The 21,460-nt window shown below is 42.0% G+C and overlaps 2 protein-coding genes across 12 annotated transcripts; one reads left to right on the top strand and one right to left on the bottom strand.

Moving 5' to 3' along the window:
- Positions 1–59: 59 nt before the first annotated feature.
- PRPF39 (pre-mRNA processing factor 39) lies at positions 60–16,357 on the top strand. 11 transcript variants are annotated; one of them, XR_775158.1, is made up of 15 exons: positions 60–238; positions 3,408–3,771; positions 4,042–4,167; positions 4,808–4,926; positions 5,432–5,599; positions 6,389–6,554; positions 7,207–7,314; positions 9,566–9,730; positions 10,048–10,174; positions 10,266–10,534; positions 11,157–11,341; positions 12,718–12,792; positions 13,398–13,518; positions 15,499–15,699; positions 15,907–16,354. XR_775158.1 is itself a non-coding variant. In XM_010579738.1 (15 exons), the coding sequence occupies exons 2-14, from the start codon at positions 3,442–3,444 to the stop codon at positions 15,547–15,549; spliced, it is 2,010 nt and encodes a 669-aa protein (XP_010578040.1). In that variant the 5' UTR covers positions 60–238; positions 3,408–3,441; the 3' UTR covers positions 15,550–15,557; positions 15,907–16,353. The 11 variants fall into 11 exon arrangements, 10 of the variants coding, with proteins under 10 accessions (XP_010578040.1, XP_010578039.1, XP_010578037.1 ...); XM_010579738.1 differs by having other exon boundaries at positions 15,499–15,557; positions 15,907–16,353; XM_010579737.1 differs by having other exon boundaries at positions 15,499–16,355.
- A 539-nt stretch (positions 16,358–16,896) lies between these two features.
- Positions 16,897–21,428, bottom strand: FKBP3 (FK506 binding protein 3, 25kDa; the record flags this gene model as incomplete). Its single annotated transcript, XM_010579849.1, has 5 exons — positions 16,897–17,141; positions 18,042–18,139; positions 19,753–19,820; positions 20,803–20,938; positions 21,315–21,428. Coding segments are annotated over 5 exons (471 nt in total), but the record flags the coding sequence as incomplete, so codon positions are not given.
- Positions 21,429–21,460: the final 32 nt, after the last annotated feature.

Below are 21,460 nucleotides of genomic sequence, written 5' to 3' on the forward strand. Positions count from 1 at the left end.
GCGGGCGGGGCTGGCCTGAGGGGAGGAGGCGCCGTGCCTGGGGCTCTCCGCTTGCCGTGACAGCCGCCCCGCTGCCGCCTGCAGACGTTCCCCCGGGCAGCGGTTATCGGGCTCTGCGGAAGACCAGCCTGGCCGCGGTTGTCGCTTAATAGAGGAGAGCGTCAGTCCGCGAGCAGGGGCCAGGCCGGCAGCGCCCGCGCCGTCCTGCCCGGAGAGGTTCGAGCAGCTGCTGCTGCGGGTTGTGAAACGTTCTTCCTAGGGCTGGGGGCGGGGGGGTGGAAGGTGGGGCCTGAAATCCCGTGGTGCTGCCCGTTTGTGTTTTTTCCTAGGCGTTTTCCATTAGTTCATTCATATTTATAAACGCCGGTATCGTATGCGAGAAACGCTTAATTGAAACAGGCTAAATAATATACGTTGACGTGAATTATTCAAAGCTGGTGCGTGTGGCTACCTGATATCTAGTTGTTTCGCCTGAGAGATGTAAAAACTCCTGGAATTAAGTTACTCTGTTCCACGGTAGCCTGTACTTGAAGCATCAGCTTCGTGTGTGCTGACCTTTGTAGCTCCGTGGATTGACGGGCAACTGTTTGGTACCAGGCAGGGTCGATTGTGTCAGCTGTAACCTTCAGTTACTGTAAGAGTTTGGGATATGCCTTGGTTCCCTGGGAGTGTTCTAGAACTCCTTCAGTTGGAAGCGAACTGTCAGACAGACTTTCAGTTTCTGTTTGAAACCTTGTGTGCAGGGGTGATCCTGTACCGCTTCTCCCTCTTTCTTTTTTTCTCTCCACCTTATTGGAAGACAGCCAGATTTGGGGAAGTTGTTTTTTAAGCTGGAATACATCTTATGAATCAGCTAGAGGGGGAAAATATCTGCCAGAATAAGTTTAGGTCATAAATTATTGCATGTTTAAAACCAATTGCATTAGCTTTCTCAAATTTTAGAGCTGTAAATATCCTTTAAGCTATTTTTATCAAGTGTTGGGGCTGCTGCTCTCATGACACACTCCTCTTTGGCCTTGACTTTAGAATCTTTACATGGGTAAGCTCTGAATGGTAGCAGCTGTTTTTAATGATGCAGATCTCTTCTGTATGTTGCACTGGTAAAGGTGTACTGATACTGCTTTGATATTTAATTTCTTAATTTATAGATTGTGTTTATTCTCAAAATCAATATCGAAGATGCATCTCCAACACTCACTAAAGAAACCAGCTTTTGAAGCAGGCTTTCTAGAGTGCCCCAGTGTGTGGGGAAGAACTGGTCTTTAACGAAATAAACCGCTTGTCTTACACAAGCGTCCTCTTTTCCTGTAGAACAAAAGCACTATAGTGTTCTGTGTAGTCACATCGTGTTCGTGTGACTTTTAAAATAGCATGAACTGTTCATTTTTATGAACAGTTACCATATAAAGTTGCAAAATTATGAACTGTTTACCTTAAAGGAAAGAAATTGTATTTTTATGATTGCCAGATGATGTATACAATGGAGAATAGAAATAGTTACTTTTAAAAAACAGTTATTAGAAAACTTGCAGAGTAGGCCGTGTGGACCTTTTAACACTACGCCAAAGTTACTTGCCTTGGTGAACTCCTAGGAAAACATGAACTGTTATCTCATGTGATGGTGCTGCTGAAGATAGGGTATAGATTTTTTTTTTTTCCTTTCTGTCAAGAATTTTTCCTCCACTATATTATTGATGGCTTATCAACGTATTTGTTAAAGTGAAAGCAAGTGGTCTCTTTGTTCTCTTTTCAGGCTTTCAGTATGTCCTGGTTTCAGCCGGGATAGAGTTAATTGTCTTCCTAGTAGCTGGTACAGTGTTCTGTTTTGGGTTCAGTATGAGAAGAATGTTGATAACACACTGATGTTTTCAGTTGTTGCTAAGGAATGTTTAGACTTAAGTCAAAGATTTTTCAGCTTCTGATGCCCAGCCAGCAAGAAGGCTGGAGGGGCACAAGGAGTTGGGAGGGGACACAGCCAGGGCAGCTGACCCAAACTGGCCAAAGGGGTATTCCATACCATGGGACATCATGTCCAGTATATAAACTGGGGCGGGGGGAGTGGCCTGGGGCAGATGGCTGCTGGGGGACTAACTGGGCGTCAGTTGGTGGGTGGTGAGCAATTGCATTGTGCATCATTTGTACATTTCAATTCTTTTATTATTATTATTGTAATTTTATTAGTGTTACTATTGTCATTATTAGTTTCTTTTTTTCTGTTCTATTAAACCGTTCTTCTCTCACCCCATGAGTTTTACTTTTTTTTCCCCCAGTTCTCTCCCCCATCCCACTGGGTGGAGGGGGGAGTGAGTGAATGGCTGCATGGTTCTTAGTTGCTGTCTGGGGTTAAACCAGGACACAGTGGGAAAGAATTCTTGAGATAGAGTGGGGTGTGGGGACTTTTTTCTTTTTTAAATGCAAAACTTACTTGCCATCTTCTCTGAAGGGAAGCAAAGGGAAAAAGGAGTGGCAGTTGCTACAGTGCATTTGAGGATGATGGTCTCAGGCTGTTCTTCATCAAGATAGATTCACAGCTAAGAGCTATTGTATTCTGCCTGGTTGTTGTATTGCCTAGAACCAGTTAGTCATTAGGATGTAGCTTGAGGGTAGGGAAGGTTCAGCTGAGTGCCTTATGCCTATGCTTCAGGCGGTGAAGGCCCAGATCAGTTGTGGTCAGCTGCTCTTTGGCAGAGCAGCATGCAGCCAAGTTAGGCTGGACTAGCCTTTGTGGGAGGAGGGTAGGGCTGGGCAGCAGCATTTGGCAGGAAGATCAAAATGAAAAGTGGGAGGAAGATGGAGTCTGTCCTGAGGGGCAGGAGGAAGCACCTGACACCTGAGTTGTGTGTGGGAGCTGTTGACTGCTTGTAAGGGGCTAGCCTAAACTTTTTTTGTGGCCTTCTGATGCTGGTTAGTTTCTATAGACATCATTAATATGGACTGAGTCTAGTGCTGGTGGTAATTCTTTTCTTTGCAAAGTTATCGCTTAAGCCAGTTCAGCTAGGCGTTGAGGGTACATTTTAACATATGCTGGTCTTGCAAAGAAGTTACTGATTTGTACTAAGTAGGAGAATTGAATAAATTTGACTGTAATTATTTGTTTGGCATAAACGTCCGCTAGACTCATACAGGAGAACGGTATTGGTTCACTGTTATACCTTGATAGCTACTTGTGATAGTTTTTTAGAAAAACCGCAATGGTTTGTATGTGCAGATGTTAAAATGTATGACTGCTATTAACATTTTTTTTAATTGTGAATTAAGCTCAACAGTGAAGCAGATCTAATTGATGAAGGTCTGTGGTGGAATACATGGATGCCTGAAGCACTTGGGAGACTCTTAGCTGATAATTCATGCCCAAGTTCTACTTGAATATTCACTGCATGAATACTGAATCTTTTTTATTTCCACAGGATCTAGTACTACAAAACAGCAGTAACCTCAGCCATGGAGAACGCAGATAATACAGAGGAGGAGAAGCCGACTGTAAGCAATGACAGCACAGACAATGGCGCTGAAACGACAACAGAAGAACAGCAGATGGACTTCAGTACAGAAATTATGAGTGTAACTGAGATGGAACAATCACCTGATAGTACCCCTGACTTGAATGAAGAGAACACACAGGAGAGTGAAATTCCAAATATTGAAAGTTTGCAGACAACAGATATTGAGGCTTGCTTCCCTCCAGATTTTGACAAGTTCTGGAAAGTAGTAGAGGACAATCCCCAGGATTTCACAGGATGGGTATATCTACTACAGTACGTAGAGCAGGAGGTTAGTACATGCCCCCTTTTTCCCTAGCCTTCCAGAAATAAACAAAGAAAACCAAAACAAGCCATGGGTATTCCAGTGACAAATCTAGAACTGTACATCAGGCTTTCATAGATGCTGTTTTAAGACAATTGCCCTTGCCAGTGTCATCAGCAGAGATCACAAAATGCAAAATCGTTTTTAAGACAATGTTAAAACATTTATTGTTTTTAAAATAACGCGAAGTTTTTTTTAAGGAAAGGATTCATTGCTTTTGTTGTGTATTTCTTGCAGAACCACTTACCAGCTGCCAGGAAAGCATTTGACAGGTTTTTCACACACTATCCATATTGCTATGGATATTGGAAAAAGTATGCAGACCTTGAAAAGCGGCATGACAACGTTAAACAATCTGATGAGGTATGTAGGTAGCTGGGCGCAGCTATTGCCATTGGTCCTGTTAGCCAAATAATGACTAACCTACTGCAAGTCATTTGGCTGTCAGTACCTGCCATGTATGGTCAGGTTTGTAGGGATTTTGTTTGCACTTGTCACGTCTGTGGCATTTGTAGCTAATGTTTTTTCTCTTTGTTGGCAGGTGCGTTAAACCTCTACAGTTTGTCAAGCTTTGCAGTGCAAGCCTCTGTATTACACTGCAGCTTAACAAGTAGGGCAGGGCTTTTCTGTCACTTACATTTATTACTCATTTTCAAAACAATATAGTTGGTTTGCTGGTCACAATTGCTACATCTTATTGCATTTTTGGTCAGACGCTGTCAATGATGCTCTAATGGGTCTGTGCCCTATGGTCTGTACCCCAAAGCCTGCCCACACAACCTGGTCAGAATGCAGGGACCGCTGCGCTTTGAAGATCAAGACTCTGCACGTGGAGATCAGAACATTGCCATGTTCTATCCAACCTCCACCCAAATGGTAATGGTAGATTATTTAAACAAAATTCCAGTAATTAGTATTTCTAAGGTTCACCGGATAACACAGTGTTGCCTCTCTATTAGGACGCCATTAAGTATTTGAAGTACAGTTCATGTTCTCTTCATAGGTTTATCGCAGAGGGCTGCAGGCAATTCCTCTTAGTGTTGATCTTTGGATACATTATATAAACTTCTTAAAGGAGACCTTGGACCCTACTGATCCTGAAACTAATAGTACTATTCGAGGGTAAGTTGAAAGCAGACTTAAGTGATACAAGAGACCCACACATACAGTTACATAGCAGTGTAATCAGATTAATATGTTTAAGCTAAGGGGCAAGCTAATAACAACCTGCAGTTATTTTAAGGACTTTTAAGAGATGATGGAGCCAAATTCCCTAGAAGGGGTAGACAATACAGTGTGGTACAAGGGTCAAAAGTTGTGACTTTGGAGGTTGGTAGAGACTGTGTATTTTCCTAATATCTTGCATTCCTGCAAGTGGATTTTTCTGTTGCCTTTATTTGTTCTGTTGCAGTAGTGCTGGAGGAAAAGAAAATGAGTGCGAACTTTCTGAATTTTTAGAGATCTTGCTACAGATATCTAGAGAATACTTTGCAGAATTTAAATAATGAATATAACTGTGGTTGCAAGTAAATGAGGATGCTCATAATCTTTAAATAAGAGCGCAAACTTTTCTTCCTTGTTCTGTCACCACATCTAGAAACAACTGTAAAATTATTTCATTTTTCAGAGCCTATGAACATGCAGTCTTAGCTGCTGGGACAGATTTCCGTTCTGACAGACTATGGGAAATGTATATAAACTGGGAAAATGAACAGGGAAACCTAAGGGAAGTTACATCCATCTATGATCGTATCCTTGGAATTCCAACGCAGCTCTACAGTCATCACTTCCAGAGGTAAAGAGAAAACAAAGATTTAGTTAATGCTATGAATTTCTTAAGCACACGCTAACCTAATTCTGTAAATGTGAAAATGTTCACTCAACAAGAACTTGAAATAGTTACTTAGTTTTATATACTTATCTACTTATTTATGTACTCATACAGTCTGACTGGTTGTTTTAAAGTACTAATACATGTTTTAGGAATTTGGCTTTAGATAAATGCACAAATTCTGTGGAATAAAGGAAGGCCTTGGAATTGTGAGGAAGAAGAGAGGATGTCTTTGAAAAATCAGATTGAGCAGTTTTGAAATTTAATTCCTCATGCAATGCTCACATGTGGTGAAAGACTAATTAAATTGACTAAAGAGAAATATTTGGTTAAGTTTTAGATAGTAGAATTCTGCATTAATATGGAGAGGTTAAGAGGGAACCAGAAACCTTGGTTAAGTTATGCACCAGTCTTCCCCATAATTTCTACAGATCTTTTGGGTTTGGAAATAAAGTATCTTCCTCTAAAATCGATCTTGTCCTTTGGCATCAATTATGCATGGCAAGTGGTCTGTCTTCACCACCGAAGTTCATCGTCCTTTCCTTTCTCTTTGAAATGTGAAGCGTTTGAAGTCTGATAGATAGTAGAAGTTGCATTTTGTGTGTATGTTGTTGGAAGTTGCATTTTCAGTGTTGCTCTAGGTCGATAAAGTAATGCAGAACCTCACTAGGATTTATTACTGTGCTCTGGTTAGGCAGAGTTTTGCAACATGAAACATCAAATTTGTGTTGACTTGTTTCTAACTATTCTTAGGTTTAAAGAACATATACAGAACAACTTGCCTCGGGACCTTCTGACTACGGAGCAGTTTGTTCAGCTGCGCAGAGAGCTAGCATCTGTGAATGGCCATAGCGGGGAGGATGCGCAACCTGGAGACGACCTGCCCTCTGGTACTGAGGACATAACTGACCCTGCCAAGGTACATATGCAGAGGATGTTCGTCGGCATTTCTTGCTTTACTCCGTGGCTGACAAGATTAATTTATTTGCAGACAATTAGTACAGCTGTAGCTGAGGTGTTTCTGTAGTTCTCTTGCAGATCATTGCTCTGTGGCTCATGTGATAACTGCTTTTGCCTACAGGACATACCTTTCCAGTGTTTTCATAGGTATAAAAGAAATGGAGTTAAAAAATTGAAGAAGTGGTGTACAAAACTTTAGGGATAAATATTAATTATTCCAGATTAACAGATTAGGAACTGTGGTCCAAGAAAGCTCTTCGTCAGCAACAGTCAGTGCAGGTTCATAGCCTTCAAAGGCATATGAAAACTTGGAAACGTCCAGAGGAATTGCTGACTGTGAAAATGTACACATACTGAAACCGAGTTTGACTTGGATCCAAAATCATCTTTAATCATCTTTAGCGTAAGAGCAAAACTTCAGATAGAAAACCAATTCAGTTGGGTTGCGCCAAGGCACCATCAGGGCAGTATCCCGTCCCTTCCACTGTTCAGGGTAACATTTAATGCATCTCTGATACTTCTAACTTATGCATGTTATTGTCATCATAAAATGAATTTACAAAGGTGATACAGTGTCTACCTGTGTTACATTTTTAAAAATTATGTTTTAGCTAATCACTGAGATAGAAAACATGAGGCACAGAATCATTGAGATTCATCAAGAAATGTTTAACCACAATGAACATGAAGTCAGTAAGAGGTGGACATTTGAAGAAGCGGTAAGTTTGTTTTTTCTACATAAGGCAGCATGCACAAGTGTTTTGAACATAAGACTGGGAGCTAGGAATTTTGAGTAACAGTTAGGCCTTACAACTTAAACTGTTGTAGGGCTTTGAACAAAGATCCAAGTTTCACGTCTTTGCTGTTTTTTTTATGAAAAGGCAACTTGTGAGGTCACCTTTGTCATCTGACGACTTAAAAATCTTTAATTATTTTATTATTTAATAGTATTCGGAGACAGGCAAGATGGTGTATTGTTTACTAAGCAGCCTTTAAATGCAGAAGCATGAAATGCTATGTAAGTTAGTACTACCTTATGCATCTGGGGCATTGCAAAATAAGGGGATGAAGGTAATTCTGATTGAAAAGGTAAGCCTATCCTAAAAGGAGAATGAAATCTGTATGTTTTTGTATTTTAATGTTACACTCTTACACCTGCAATCAGTTAACTTTTGCTTTCCAAAAGTAGCCGTCATAACATGCAGCTCCTATGTATAACATATTCAAAGTAATTAATTAAACTAATCATTTGATCACTGCAAATATAGAACTTTTTCTGTGTAGAATTAAGTTTGGTTACTTTTGAAAAACAACCTGACTTTTTAATTCTCGGTCTCTTTTTTATTTTTTCCTTCCTGGCAAATAGCATATTGCATAACATGGTTCTTGTTTTAAATTTACTTTCTTTTTTAAAAGTACATTGAAGATCTGTCCCAGCTGTTTGATACAGAGACTCCTTAATGGGTTAAGTGATGTCAGAACTGTTATGTTGCTTACTGCACTTTGTTGGACTAGGCCAGATACCTTCTAAGCCGGAGGAACTCCAGGACATGGTACCTAGCTAGTCCTAGCGCCGTAAACTAGAACATAGTCTAACTCGGGTGGGTTATCCCTTCTGTTACACAGCAGCCTGAAGGGCTGATAGCAGCCCTACATGCCGCAGGGTCGCTTTCGTACAGGTTACCTGTCGTAGAAGGAAGCAGAGCATGCAGAGCATGTCCCTAGAGTAGGTGAGGCTCAAATACGCTCATGTAGTGTGGAAAATGGTTATGTGGGGATAGGTGTTCTTGGCTTCGGAAACTGTAAGCTACAAATTGTTGAAACTTGGGAGAATGCTAAAACTGTGGACACACTGGAGAAAATGTGTAAGAAAGAGGGTGTCCTTTCTTGCTCCTGCCCAGAATCAGTACTTTTTCTACAAAGAGAGTATATCTGCTCTGTAGATACCAACGTGTTGGATCTCTGAGGTGTTTGAAATACAAGGTTAAACGTGTCTTTATAACAGACAGAAATGAGGTAGACAGGCAACAGATGTCACATAAGTGATGGAGACCACTTAGACCTGCTTTACTGTTATTTTAGCAGGAGCAATGTACCTGTGAATTTGTCAAAATGGAAAAAGAGTATTGGGTTCCACAGTAGAGTTCAGTGAGGAGCATGAAGGGGGTAATTGGCTTTGAATTTCAGCTGGCCTTGAAGAATTGAATGTTACTGCTTAATTATTGTAAGTTCTTTATCCGTTTGTATGTATTTGTATTTGAGATGGTGTGGCAGTACAGGAGAGGTAATCAGGTAAAATAAAAGATTTGGAGAGAAAAAGCAAAAGATCTCTGGAAGAATGCCTTGTTATGTTTAGTTCAAACAATGTTTAAATTTTCTGTGCTGAACTCTGTCCCACCCAGCTCCTCTTGTAGTCATCAATAAAAATGCGATCTTGCTAGCTCTTGGAATAATCAGCTTAATGTAAATATTTAATGTGAAGTTCAATTCAATGTTCTGTCTTGTCATGATTCTCCACCAAATTTTGAATTTAATTTGTAGGATATGCGCTAGTACAACAGTAATTTCTTTAGAGTTGTATGTATGTGGGCAGTATTCATTGTTGTTTACAATGTCATTGTTATGTTGTGACCACAGGTTTGCAAGGGATTAACTGCACTAAGTTCTTTCTCAGCTTCTGTAAACACTTGCACTCAAAAACCTTTCTCAAAAAACAAGTTACTAGCCTAGAATGTAATTGTCAGCAAAATCTCTTGAGATCGGTACTTGGGTAACCCCAGCAGACTTACTTGAATAGCTAATGACGTATCATTCGGAAGTCCTGTTTATTTAAATGGCATTGCTTGAAAGGTGTGTGGCTCTTTGGTTTGTGGGTTTTTGGGGGTTTTTTGGGTTTTTTTGTTTGGGTTTTTTTAAGCCACTTTGTGGTATGCTTATTAGTCGTAAGTTGCCATACTGTGACTCTTGCAGATTAAGAGGCCTTACTTTCATGTAAAACCTCTGGAGAAAATTCAGCTGAAAAACTGGAAAGAGTACTTAGAATTTGAGATAGAAAATGGCACTCATGAGCGAGTTGTGGTCCTCTTTGAAAGATGTGTTATTTCATGTGCCCTCTATGAGGACTTCTGGATTAAGGTAAGGGAAGTGGTTTACCACCTATCTCCTACCGATTGCATACATTGATCTAGTGACTAACCTTTTGTACTCTTGTGGAATGTTGTTCATATATAACTATATCTGTTGCATTAGGAGATGGTCTGCTTGCAACCAGATTTGACTGCTGCATATGCCAACTTCGTTGCCTCTCTACGTCCTTCCTTACAGAAACTAGTCTAGTGGTTCAATAAAGGTGCTGAATGGGTTTAAACAAAAGAATTTTATCGTTCTGTCATGTTTTTAAAGACAAATACAAGCTTTAAATTCTTCAATCTCTGCTCTGTTTTCAACTATAGTATGCCAAATACATGGAGAATCATAGTATTGAAGGAGTGAGGCATGTCTACAGCAGGGCTTGCACAATACATCTTCCTAAGAAACCAATGGTTCACATGCTGTGGGCTGCCTTTGAGGAGCAGCAGGGTAAGAGCAACGTTAGTTTTTGCTGGGAGGGATTCTGGTTTTGAGAGGCTGTTGGATGTCTCATCTTAAAGTATCTTCACTGGTATTTTAGGCAACATCGATGAAGCAAGAAGAATCTTGAAGACATTCGAAGAGTGTATTCTAGGGCTAGCAATGATTCGCTTGCGAAGAGTAAGCTTAGAACGCAGACATGGAAACATGGAAGAAGCTGAACATCTGCTTGAAGAAGCTGTTAGGAATGCCAAATCAATTAGTGAATCGTCGTTTTACGCCATCAAATTAGCTCGACACCTCTTCAAAGTACAGAAAAATCTTCCAAAGGCAAGAAAAGTGCTGTCAGAAGCCATAGAAATTGACAAAGTATGTGTTCCCTCTTTGCTATATTTAAAAAAAAAAAAAAAAAAATCATGGTATTTTTCTCTCTTTCTGAACCTTTTTTTTTTTTTTTTCTTTTTTTAAAATATGGCAACAATGATGACAGGAATTGTAACTGTATGTAATGTTCCATTACTACATGGAGACACCAGTCCCTCTAAACTGATGTTGCCGTATGTGCAGCTTGCAAATCTGGAAGTTTGCATTTTTTTTTCATCAGAATCACGATGTGCTATATACATTCATTTTTCCTTTTTAGAATCTTACATATTATAGGCATGTTCACATCTCAAGGCAAACAAAATTGATCACGTAGGCAGTACTTGTAGACTGTTTGGTTATAACCACAGAAATATTTGGCACTCCAAATACTATTAGCTCACTGTTAGCGAAGCGTGACATCTGGTTTTGTAGTGTTAGATCACTTCTAATCTATTTGTGAAACAAGCCAGGTCAAAGATGACCAATGTAAAAAGAAAATCTTTTTATTGACTATTCTAGCATATACTTATGATGTAAACGTTCTGGTATGCATCTGGTAGCTATACATTCAGCATTAAATGCCTAACGTGACAGATGTACAACTTCTAATATGTCTTTTGCACAGGAAAATACAAAACTGTATCTCAACTTACTTGAAATGGAGTACAGTGGTGATCTCAAGCAAAATGAAGAAAACATCTTGAGCTGTTTTGATAAGGCTGTCAATGGCGCATTGTCTATAAAAATGAGGATTACGTTTTCTCAGCGAAAAGTGGAATTTCTTGAAGATTTTGGTTCTGATGTAAACAAGTAAGATGTAATCTGTGCAATGGCCAAATTAGGGTCACCACAAGAGTGCTGGTAGAAGCACTAGGGAAGGGGTAGGGTTAGTGGCATCCACTGAGTTTTTTCTTTTGTGCCATCAGTTCTCTGTTGAGGGATAGCTGCTTTTCTAAACCAGCTTCCTATTTTTAAATAGGAATATAATTTCAGAAAATTATCCTTTTTTTTCTGAAATAGCTAACGCCTCATAGAGCAAAACTATGCTGCCCATAACTTCTTACCGTAGTTTTCTCTTGGTAAATTTTATAAAGGAGGATGTTCCTCAAAGAGAATGTGAAGTTTTTTGGGACACAGGTATAATCTGGTACTTGGTACACTGTGAGCTGCTGGTCAAATCTGCGTTGATTTGATTTTTATATGTTTAAAGTGTTAACAATGCTGTACACTTATGTGGGAGGATCAGATACTAGAAGTGCAACTTTTTAATTAAATACTAGATATACTTTTTTTCTCTTAATTTTCTATTGTAAAACAAGCCCTTGTTTTCATTTACATTTGCAGCTAATTAACTTCGAAGGACTAACCATGAGTTAGTTTTTCTGCTTTGTATGTTCTTTAACAATAGCTGTCCTTAATTTTTGCTGACTCTGGCCATCCTAACTTGCATGGCAGCCAAGCATTGCAAGTTTGGGATCCTACATAGAGCAAACAAAATGAAGTTTTCAGTTCCCAAATAATACTAGAGCATAGAATAAGTACAAGAAATGGTTTTCACCAAGAGCAATATTGACAGAAGAAGGAGTTTTCATGGGATACCTTGTAAACTGTGGTATGCAACAGATGAAATGGTATTTAGCTATTTGTGGGAATTCTAGCTAGGACTCTTTTGTGCTGCATTAAATGTACTTGTTCTTCCCATGTTGTCTGGGAGAAGGCTGTAGGTGCTACTTTGGAGTGGTTGTAATTTTGTGTAATACCCATTGCCAGTATTTAAAGAAATGTTGATTCCTAAGTATCAGGGCTGCTATGTGTGGCATCAACAGGCAGCTGAGGGAATGCAATCACTGGAAGAAGCAGCTGTATCACAAATTAGTTTTAGAAAACTTATTTATAAAGGAACTTTATAAAAGAACTGCCCAAAGTGTGATAGAAGTTGAGCAAGTTGGGAATTTCTGAGCTAACAGAAAATTCTTCACTATGCTTTGTGGAATCAGATTAAGTTTTTTGGCTTTCCCATCTTCATGGTAGATCACTGATTAAAATTTGATTACAATTGAGGTTTTTTTAGAATGTTTTTGTATTCTTAAGAGTTTCAAGTAGACATTGTGAAATGGTTGCTCATGTGTTTAAAATGTTTACATGAAAATGGTGAGCAAAGCTTTCTTTCATTTTGTCTCCTTCAGGCTTCTGGATGCCTATGATGAACATCAAGCACTTCTAAAGGAGCAGGATTCTTTAAAAAGGAGAGCAGAGAATGGGTAGGAAGTCTGTTCACCTGAGGGTATAAACTAACTTGGTAGATGATGCAGTATGGGGTAGCTGGAACATGTACTACATTGCACTGTACACTACACTACACAAAGCACTTTTTGGAAATGCTTTGAAATTAGTTCAGAGAACAATCTCGGAGTCTGTGGGTTTTTTTTTCTTTAATCTATGAATATATATACATATATTTTTCAGCTTTAAACCTACTGCTTGCAAGAACAAAATCACTGTTTTTAATCACTTAAAGTACAAACTAAGTTTGGTTATACCGTTGGTTAAAATATTTGGAAACAGATTTATTGGAAAATAACATTTTGAATTATGTATCACAGGAAAACTAAACAGTACTGGTACTCTTAAGCAGAAACGTGCTTTTGCTGTCTCGGTTTGAGCACCAGAACAATTTAAAAAACAGACTATCATTCTGAAGCACAATATACTACTGTCTTTTTCTAAATCAAATTGTTACTCTGTTTGGACAGGGCACCAAGTTTCAAAATACTAATTAACCTTATCCATGATAACATTTCTCATGCAAAGACATGCTCAGAATTTAATCCAAGATAGCATTTATAAGCATATATTAACTTCACAGATCAGAGGAGCCAGATGAAAAGAAAATGCTCACAGATGACCCAACTTTGGCATCAGCACAGATGATGGATGGAGACATGCAAGTCAATCAGGCAGCGTATAACTACAATGCCTGGTACCAGGTAGGTGTATGCTTGGTTACTTCTTTCAACACGCGTGTTCTGAACGTATGCACGTTGTGGTTTTCCCAGTGACGTTTGTCCATGGCCTGTGTCAGTTGGCGAGGAAGGCTTGGAGTAAAAATTTAGCTCCTGTTTTTGTTGATTCCTCTTTGGCCTGTTACGCAAGTGTAAAATATTTCTCTCTAGTGTGGAGCAAGATGAGCAGTTTGGTGGCTAGACATTTACGTGAAGGGATGTGTGACAGCAGTTAAGGCCATTGCGGGCTAAGGGCAATAGACCTGTTCTGTGCTGAAACGTTTTGCCCAGGAGGGTCGCCTTGGGCTGCCAATTTACTTGCGTGTTTTGATAGTTCCTTTCTCCAACTAGTAGTTCCTGGTTTCGGTATGAGTCTGCTGCACTGGTATATAGTGCATGCAAACCAGCCTGTTCAACAGCTTGTCTTGGGGGCTGTTCCTGCATGGCATTTCATGTTGTCCCCTACAGGGGCTTAAAGAGTGAATCAGTAATACCATACCTTGGTTTCCTCCTCCTGTTTGTGGCAGCAGCAACCTCCAGCACAGGCTCTGCTTGCTTCTAGACTGACTGTCCGTTTTTGTGCTCTGACTTGTCCAACAGGGCAGGCTGTAAAGTCAGAGCTTCAACCCCTGCCTTTCTGTGTGAGATTAATACTGGTAAGGGTGGGTGCTGCCGGTGCCCCCTCAGCTGGGGCGAGAGTGATGTGCTGCAGGTGTGGAATGCTGCTTATTCTCAGTTGTGAGTTGCAGAGGGTCCAACTGAAACTTTTGCTGAAGCAGTTTAATGAATACTGTGGTTTAGACTGCAAGGAGCCTAGCAAGCCCCTGAGAACAGTGTTTGCAGATGGGACACAAATCAGTCCTTGTGTACCTGTGGTTTAGAAGTGCCCGCATCAAGGCCAAGCGTTCTTTCCAAAGTCAGGCAGTGAAAGGTGTCTCACCCAGCATGGGGAAACTCTCAGCACTAGGCCAGGAAAAACGCCCCAAGTTTTCAGGCACAGAACCGTGGGAACAGCAGACTTGGAGTGTCGAGGAAGATCTCAGCCCTGTGGTTGACATGGTAACTCCATCACTGTCTGCCTCCTGTGTGTTTCACAGTCTGCTTGAGAGTAGCAGACAGAAACCCTTTCTGAGGGAATGGAGACATTTGTTTGTGCTATCCCGAGGATGTTACACGGCTGAATACCTACCTAGGCTCAGCTGGGATAGTTGGGGTACAGCTGGTTGCAGCAAGACCATGAGGACTGCCTCAGTGATGGTTTCTGCTAGCTGCAAACCCATGGCTTCAAAGGGAGTAGTGGTGGGGCACTTGAGCTGTCTGTTCAGGCTCTGCCATCTTGTGGGGCGTGCCGTGAGAGCAGCTAGAATGCAGACAATTTGCGCTTCCTTTACCTTCTGCTCCCTCCCTTTTTCCTCCCTCTTACGAGAGCCTGTTGAAAGGGGAGTGACGCGGAGCCGAAGAGCAGGTACTAAAGAGGGGATCTGAGGAGCAAGAGCGAACCTCTGACCTGTCCTCTACTGGAAGACTTACCCTGTGCGTGTTTATTAAGCGACTAAAAACACGACCCACAATGGTACCAGGCTCTGTGCTGATCCTAGGTGTAGCTCTGACCCTGGGCTGAACAACACATCAGTGTTACCTCCCTAACAAAGCTGACTTCCCGGCGCTCTTCCAGGCGGTCGGGAGTTCCCGGGGCTGGGCCCTGCAGAGGAACACCCGTGTGTGTTCCACCCGGAGCGAGGCACGGGCTGCGTGCGGAGCCTTGGTAAAGGGGTACCGAGTCCTGAATGTTCCGGGTAGGACGTGGGCACCTCGCCGTGCTGGCCGCCACCAGAACCGCCCCAGTTACAGAAGGGCAGCCTTACCCGAGCCTTTTGGGAAGGACAAACAGCTCACTGTCAGGTATCCTCATGGAGCATGGGCAGTCTGACTTAATGCTGTTATCTGTTGTGTTTGTTTTTCTAGTACAATTACCAGAACGCATGGAATTATGGACAGTATTACCATCCAACTTGATCAGAAGAGTGAGTGAAGTTCACTGTGCCACAGTTTCAACAAAGATGGAATTAAAAAAAATATATATTTTTCTAAATTAGGGATGTGAAAGAACTGTTGTAATACCTGCTTTTTGGTCTTTTGCATGTGAAATGAGCTGATGTTCACAGGGTATGTGTGAAGCAAGATTTGTGTGCCGGTAACCGATAAATGGTATCTCTGTACAATTCTAGTTTACCGTAAATGCATTTTTTTTTTTTAATTCCCTGCACTAATTTATGGAGATATCTGAAGTTTTTTTTGGGTCTCATAATGATTCCATAGATTTAATCAGTAAAGCTGTAGGGGTTTTGTTCTGGTTTCTTTTTCTCCCCAAAGCTGTTCTGCTGACCAGTGTTGGCTGCCACGGCTGCTGCAGGAACGGCGCAGGTCGGGAGGGCTGGCAGTTCAGGAGCCAGGCTGTCCTCTCCTGCTCTGCTCTCCAACCGGAACGTCACCACCTGCTCTACCACGAGATCTCTTCCATGCCCTAGTGAGCAAATCCCCAACTCCTTTGTTTATGTGGTTACGATCGAAACTCTTCAGATTACGATGGCAGCCTTTGCACGCTGCGACCTGTATTTTCTATTCTATGTGGGGGTAAAAAATTAAAATGCAGTGCAAAATGATGTTGCATTCTTTTCTAAAAAGCACAAACTGTGTTTGGGATGATTTTTGTATTTAGAGTTTTTCATGTACACAGTGTGAGCAAACTTTTTTCATTTTGATCAAAGTGATCATTCCCATTTTTGTAATAAAAGCAAGGAATTCAGTAGTCCTCTGAGCTTTCTTGGATTGCCTTGTTCAAGCCAGGAGTAAGAGCGGCAGAGTCTCGGTTCATCACCGTTTTTGTTCAAACTGCAGTGTCTGTGGTACAGGAACACCTCAGGAACGTGTGGGGTGCGAGCAGGTCTCCTCAAGATGGGGCTGGGCAATGTGCCCAACGTTTCTCACCTCTAGAGGAGAAATGCAGTGGAATTTCCTTCCCCCCGCCCCCAACTAGAATACAAATGTAAATTTTTTCCTCTTCCCCTCTTTTAATATTTTAGGTTAACTAAGATTGTTGGGCGAGTGCTGTCGTAACACTCAGCAGCTCTGCAAAATATAAAGCTGAAAAGAGAAGCGCACTGGTGAAGGCTTGAGCCGGGTATCGAAGTAGCTGCTTTTCAGTAAATGATCACGCAGTATGGCAAGGGGTAATAAAAACAGTCCTGGCCCTTCTGAATAGGTCTACTCCTTTAACAGTCTGCTGGAGATCTATGCCATTTTTCCCCCATAGTAGGAGAAAGAAGTGTTAAGGTGAGCGTACACACAAGAAAGTGAAGTCACTTGCATGTATAAACTATGTTTTCTTTAGTGGTATGTTACTGTACAGCAGTTGGGGGGCAGGGAGAACAAACTTGATTTCGATACAAGGCCACAGTTGTAACTATATCCTGAAGTTACAAGAGCAAAACTGCATTGTCAGAAGCTTTCTTGATCATAAATGGATTCCCAGCAGTGAAGGAAACTCTTCATTTCATTCGATATCCACCAATTCCACTTCAAAGAAAAGTTTTGCATTTGGTGGAATCCTGTTTGCGCACGTTAAGGAAGCTTCAGAAGCAGAACCCCCACCACCCCTTACCCCATGGGCCAGGGTTAAGCGAGTTACCACCTGTTCTCCGTGTTCTCATGTGTCAGTTTTATATTTCACTGACCCGTTTGAACATCTTGGGTTTAGTACGGAACCGCGGCCACCATCCAACTCAAGTTGTCATGAGACGTTCAGCACCAGTTCCGCAGATACGCCTTTACTAACACATGCTTCTCATTGCTCCCATTCCACTGAAGACGAGCAGCTGAGTCTCGCCCAAACTGCCAAGCGCCTGCCCATTTTTGGGACATGGTCACTGGTCTCCCTCTGAGGAAGTTAGACTGTCCTACAGTACTAGAGAGGGAAGAAGAATGTCTAGACAGTCCTTTAAATTAGCATGACATAGGATTCGAGCGAGAGAGAACACTGCTTCCCTTCCTCTGGAAGCACTGGTAAAAAAACATGACTGCCCAAGGCACTCTGCAGGATCACTCACTCAGTCCCCTATTTCAGTGGTATCCCAGGACCAGTTCTAGCCAAGATTTCGCTGCTGTCTCTCCAGTTGCAGCAGAACTTCCCTCCCACCTCCCTACTACACTGCTTAGCATCCCCACTGGTGCTGCAGGAATAAGCATTTGGAAGCAGCCAGAGTAAAAAAGCAGGCAGACAACAATAGCAAGTTATCCTCTGCAGTACTGCCTGCAGGAGCTTTTCTTCAAAACAAATGGGCAATTGTATCCATCCATTAAGTTCACTGGATTTTTTTATATTGTTAATGTTCCAAGCCTGCTATGAGTAACAGGTGAATGCTCCCACCATTATATCCCTGTCCATAAAGCACTTTATTCCAGTAAGCATTTCCAAGTTACTTAATGAGTAATTGGTTGTGGAAGGATACTTGGCATCAGGCTGCCCTTTCTTGCCATACGCCCACTCAGGTTCGATTTCCAGTTGAGCCTTCTCTCCTTTACTCATTGTTAAGAGAGCTTCATCCCACTAAAAAAACACAACAAAACAAAACCAACAAAAGAACACAGCAGTCTTAGAGAGCTTAACAAAAAGTGCACGTCATAACACTTTTCCCATTTGCTCCTATGAATACTTGCGCCGCGCCACATCATTCTCTCCAGCACCCTCACCCACCCCAGAGTACGCTGTGCAGTTGTTCCACATTCTTTCTATTTGTGGAAACGCTCCCCCTTGGCCGATGTTCCCTGCTCCCACAATAGCCTGTACTGTACTTTGCAGTGCAGGTTCATGCTTTTCTGTTGTAAAGACATTAGTGAACCCATGAAGTAACATGCTCATTTCTAAGCAAGTATTCAGAGTTTCAGAATGCGTTTCACAGCTGACCACTGCAGACACTGTTCCAAGGGATTTGTCCCTCTCTGCCTCATGTTTCCTTACCATTCCACAGCATCAATGGATTAGCGTTTATTTAAGGCTGATGCTTAAAGACTAATTTTATTTCAGTGCTTGTCCCTCTTCAAGACTCGCGCACGCTGCCCAAAGCCGGTGTTCAGTTCAGCACCGTACCAACATCTCACAATGAACAGCTGCTGCTCCTGTTGTGTAGCTGCTCAAGGAAGATATCTGGCACCCACACAAACACAGGAGCGCTGTGCCAACAGACTAAAGAAAAAACCCAGGCGACTGCTGCTTCTGCAGTACTGGCCACAAGCCCAGGGACATTTTCCCCTTCCCAGTTCCAATCCTGTCACCCATAAAGGCCTTTTTCCTGCACAGCAGCAGCATGGAAGATTATGCTGGGTTGGGTTTGTTTTGTTTTTTCAAGTCAGGTAAGCACAAGATCCTCCTTACATTCTTACATTGTGCAGGCAGCCACAAATTTCACCAGTGGCTCAGCAGCAGCGAGGTAAGAGTTAAGCACCTCATTTGCTGTGCACATACGCTGGTATCTCCCCACACAACAAGTTTGCACCAGCATCTGTGACTTCAAGACGTAAGCTAACAGACGGGTGTGCAGAACACTCGATTCTTCTACCGAGTGCTTTTAGTCTACCTAGATATTCGCCCCCCGCCCCCCAGCTTCCACCTGCAGTACTTCAGCTCTCGGTGCTGGACAAAGCAGAGGAGTTGCAGCATCAAACTGCAACTCATTTCAGCACACGACAGCCAGAGGAATTTGGAGTTTCAGCATCCAGTTCAGAATTAATGGATGAACCGAACTATGCGTGAAGAGGCACTGAGGCAAATACAAAAAAGATGCTGAGAGAAAACAACCTTCTGATGGATGAAAGCACACTGAATGCATGCAGTGATTGAGAGAGCCCTGGGAAACCAATAACCTTGTCTATTGTGCAAAGCACTAGACAGACATGTGCAAGAGGCTGTGGTTGTCCTGAGGAACACGTAGTTGTTACACTGTTTTCCACACACTACTTCACGAGAGGAATGACACTGCAAATGGATGAATGCATCCGTAAAGAATAAGTATTACATCCTGTAATGTGGATGTAAACACTTTCAACTTGCCTTTTTACCTCCACAAGAAACAAGAACAGCAGCTCAAAATTTGCACCCCGGTCATAAATCCTGCAGAATGGAAACTTTTTGGATTCTGAGGAAGTCATTAATAGTTTACTTACACCTCTGATTACTTTTCCTACACCAACTTTGAAACTTAAAGGTTTGGCTGCTTTTTTCTTCTTTGAACCTGAAAGACAGTTTTATGTTGATTTGCTTTAACATCACACCAGCATATATCATACTTCTGTGTAAAATTACTGCTATGATCATGCTTTATATAAATATCTCTTCTTATAATATTATATTTAGCCCACTATCAGATTTTGAGGGGAAAATTTAGGGCTGTCCACTAAAAACATTATTAAATGTTCAAGTTGCACCAAGAGCTAAAGTTGATGAGCATCTTTCAGACACTGATCCAGTGAACCTCAAAGACTCATTTCTGAATTACTAAAGTTGATAGTACAAGTCATAAACACATTAGTGAAGCAAAAAAAGTCAACAGGTAACATACAATATCATACAAGTATGACGACTCACAGACAGTATTCCAGTGACATCACTGCTGGAAAAGCATTTCTAGGATTTCAGAATTTCATATACTTCAATCTTCTGATCGAGAAACTGTCACAGAAATACCAGCAGACTTGTCTGCAGTGGATACGGTACACCAGACTACTTCAAATCACTCTCATGCCAGCACCTCCACATTGAAGAGTTTATTATAGAAATACACCAAGATGTGTCTTTTTAAAGACGTTGACTACGCTGTTGGTGCTTGAGTTCCATAGATAAGGGAAACTCCCTGAGCAGGAACCATCTTTCCTCCAAAGTAGTTTCAGCACTGCTTAAATCCCCACATTTCACATCATCTATGGCCTGGAGAATGCCCAACGTGAGGTCTGGCAAGATGCAGCAGTGTCACTTGACACCAGCCAGTCCTAAAATACTGCCCTGCACTACCTCATGGAAAAATCAGGCTCCAGGAGCGGGCTGCAGGGACGCCCCCAGTCAGCTCAACAAGACGACAGTAAAAGCAGTTTGTCAGGACTCCTGCCATGCACACCTTCCATGAGCAAATGCCTGCCCGAGGTTGCTTAATGAGCCTGGCTAATTTCCTCTATGTGCATTTGCAACAAAAGCCAAACAGTGTATATATATGACCTTACTTGTTTGAATATTGGTATCGAAGACTGTTCCATCCTGTAGTTTTCCTGTATACCAGCAATGAACAGTGTCTCCTTTCTTCGGAAAGTTGGTTTTATCGCCCTTCTTTAAAATTGATTTTGTATACTTTGGTGGCCCCTAAGTTTATAAAAAACAGAGTTATGACTGCTGCATTAACTAGTCTCAGACCAACTACATCCAAGACCGAACAACCACCTAGTTCAAGGCACCAAACGAGCACGTGCAGCGCTAGTGCGTGGCACGTTCCTGTGTTATTGCAGGGCTGTGATATTTGGGGAAAACGTAGCAGCCTGGGTGCAGTTTTCCGCAAAGACTGAAGCTTTGGGAGAGATGCACGGGGCCCATCGCTAATTCAAGTTACAGAAGCAGCTTAAGGTTCAGGCACGGTACGAACACCAGCCGTCTTGCCGCAACCAGGTTTTGGAAGACCCGTTTAATTCGGCTGCCCCACGCGATCGCCCAAACAACGCGAGGCGGGGGGTGCCGCACCGACCTCCTCCACGGCCTCCTCGGGCTTCGCCGCTTTCCCCTTGGCCTCCTCCACCTTAGCGGGCTTCGCCTTCTCCGCCGCCTTCTCCGCGCCGTCCGTGCCCTTGAACCGCTGAGGGGAGGGAGAGGGGCGGCAGCCGTCAACCGCTG

This window comes from Haliaeetus leucocephalus, unplaced genomic scaffold (assembly GCF_000737465.1).
Source record: "Haliaeetus leucocephalus isolate CR32 unplaced genomic scaffold, Haliaeetus_leucocephalus-4.0 Scaffold678, whole genome shotgun sequence".
NCBI lineage: Eukaryota > Metazoa > Chordata > Aves > Accipitriformes > Accipitridae > Haliaeetus > Haliaeetus leucocephalus.

Bases quoted from the DNA above. Each gene is read 5' to 3' on its own strand.
- PRPF39 (XM_010579735.1), top strand. From the start codon at position 3,442: ATGGAGAACGCAGATAATACAGAGGAGGAGAAGCCGACTGTAAGCAAT. The intron at 5,600-6,388 runs GTAAAGAGAAAA...AACTATTCTTAG, and splicing joins TACAGTCATCACTTCCAGAG to GTTTAAAGAACATATACAGA. The intron at 6,555-7,206 runs GTACATATGCAG...ATTATGTTTTAG, and splicing joins ACATAACTGACCCTGCCAAG to CTAATCACTGAGATAGAAAA.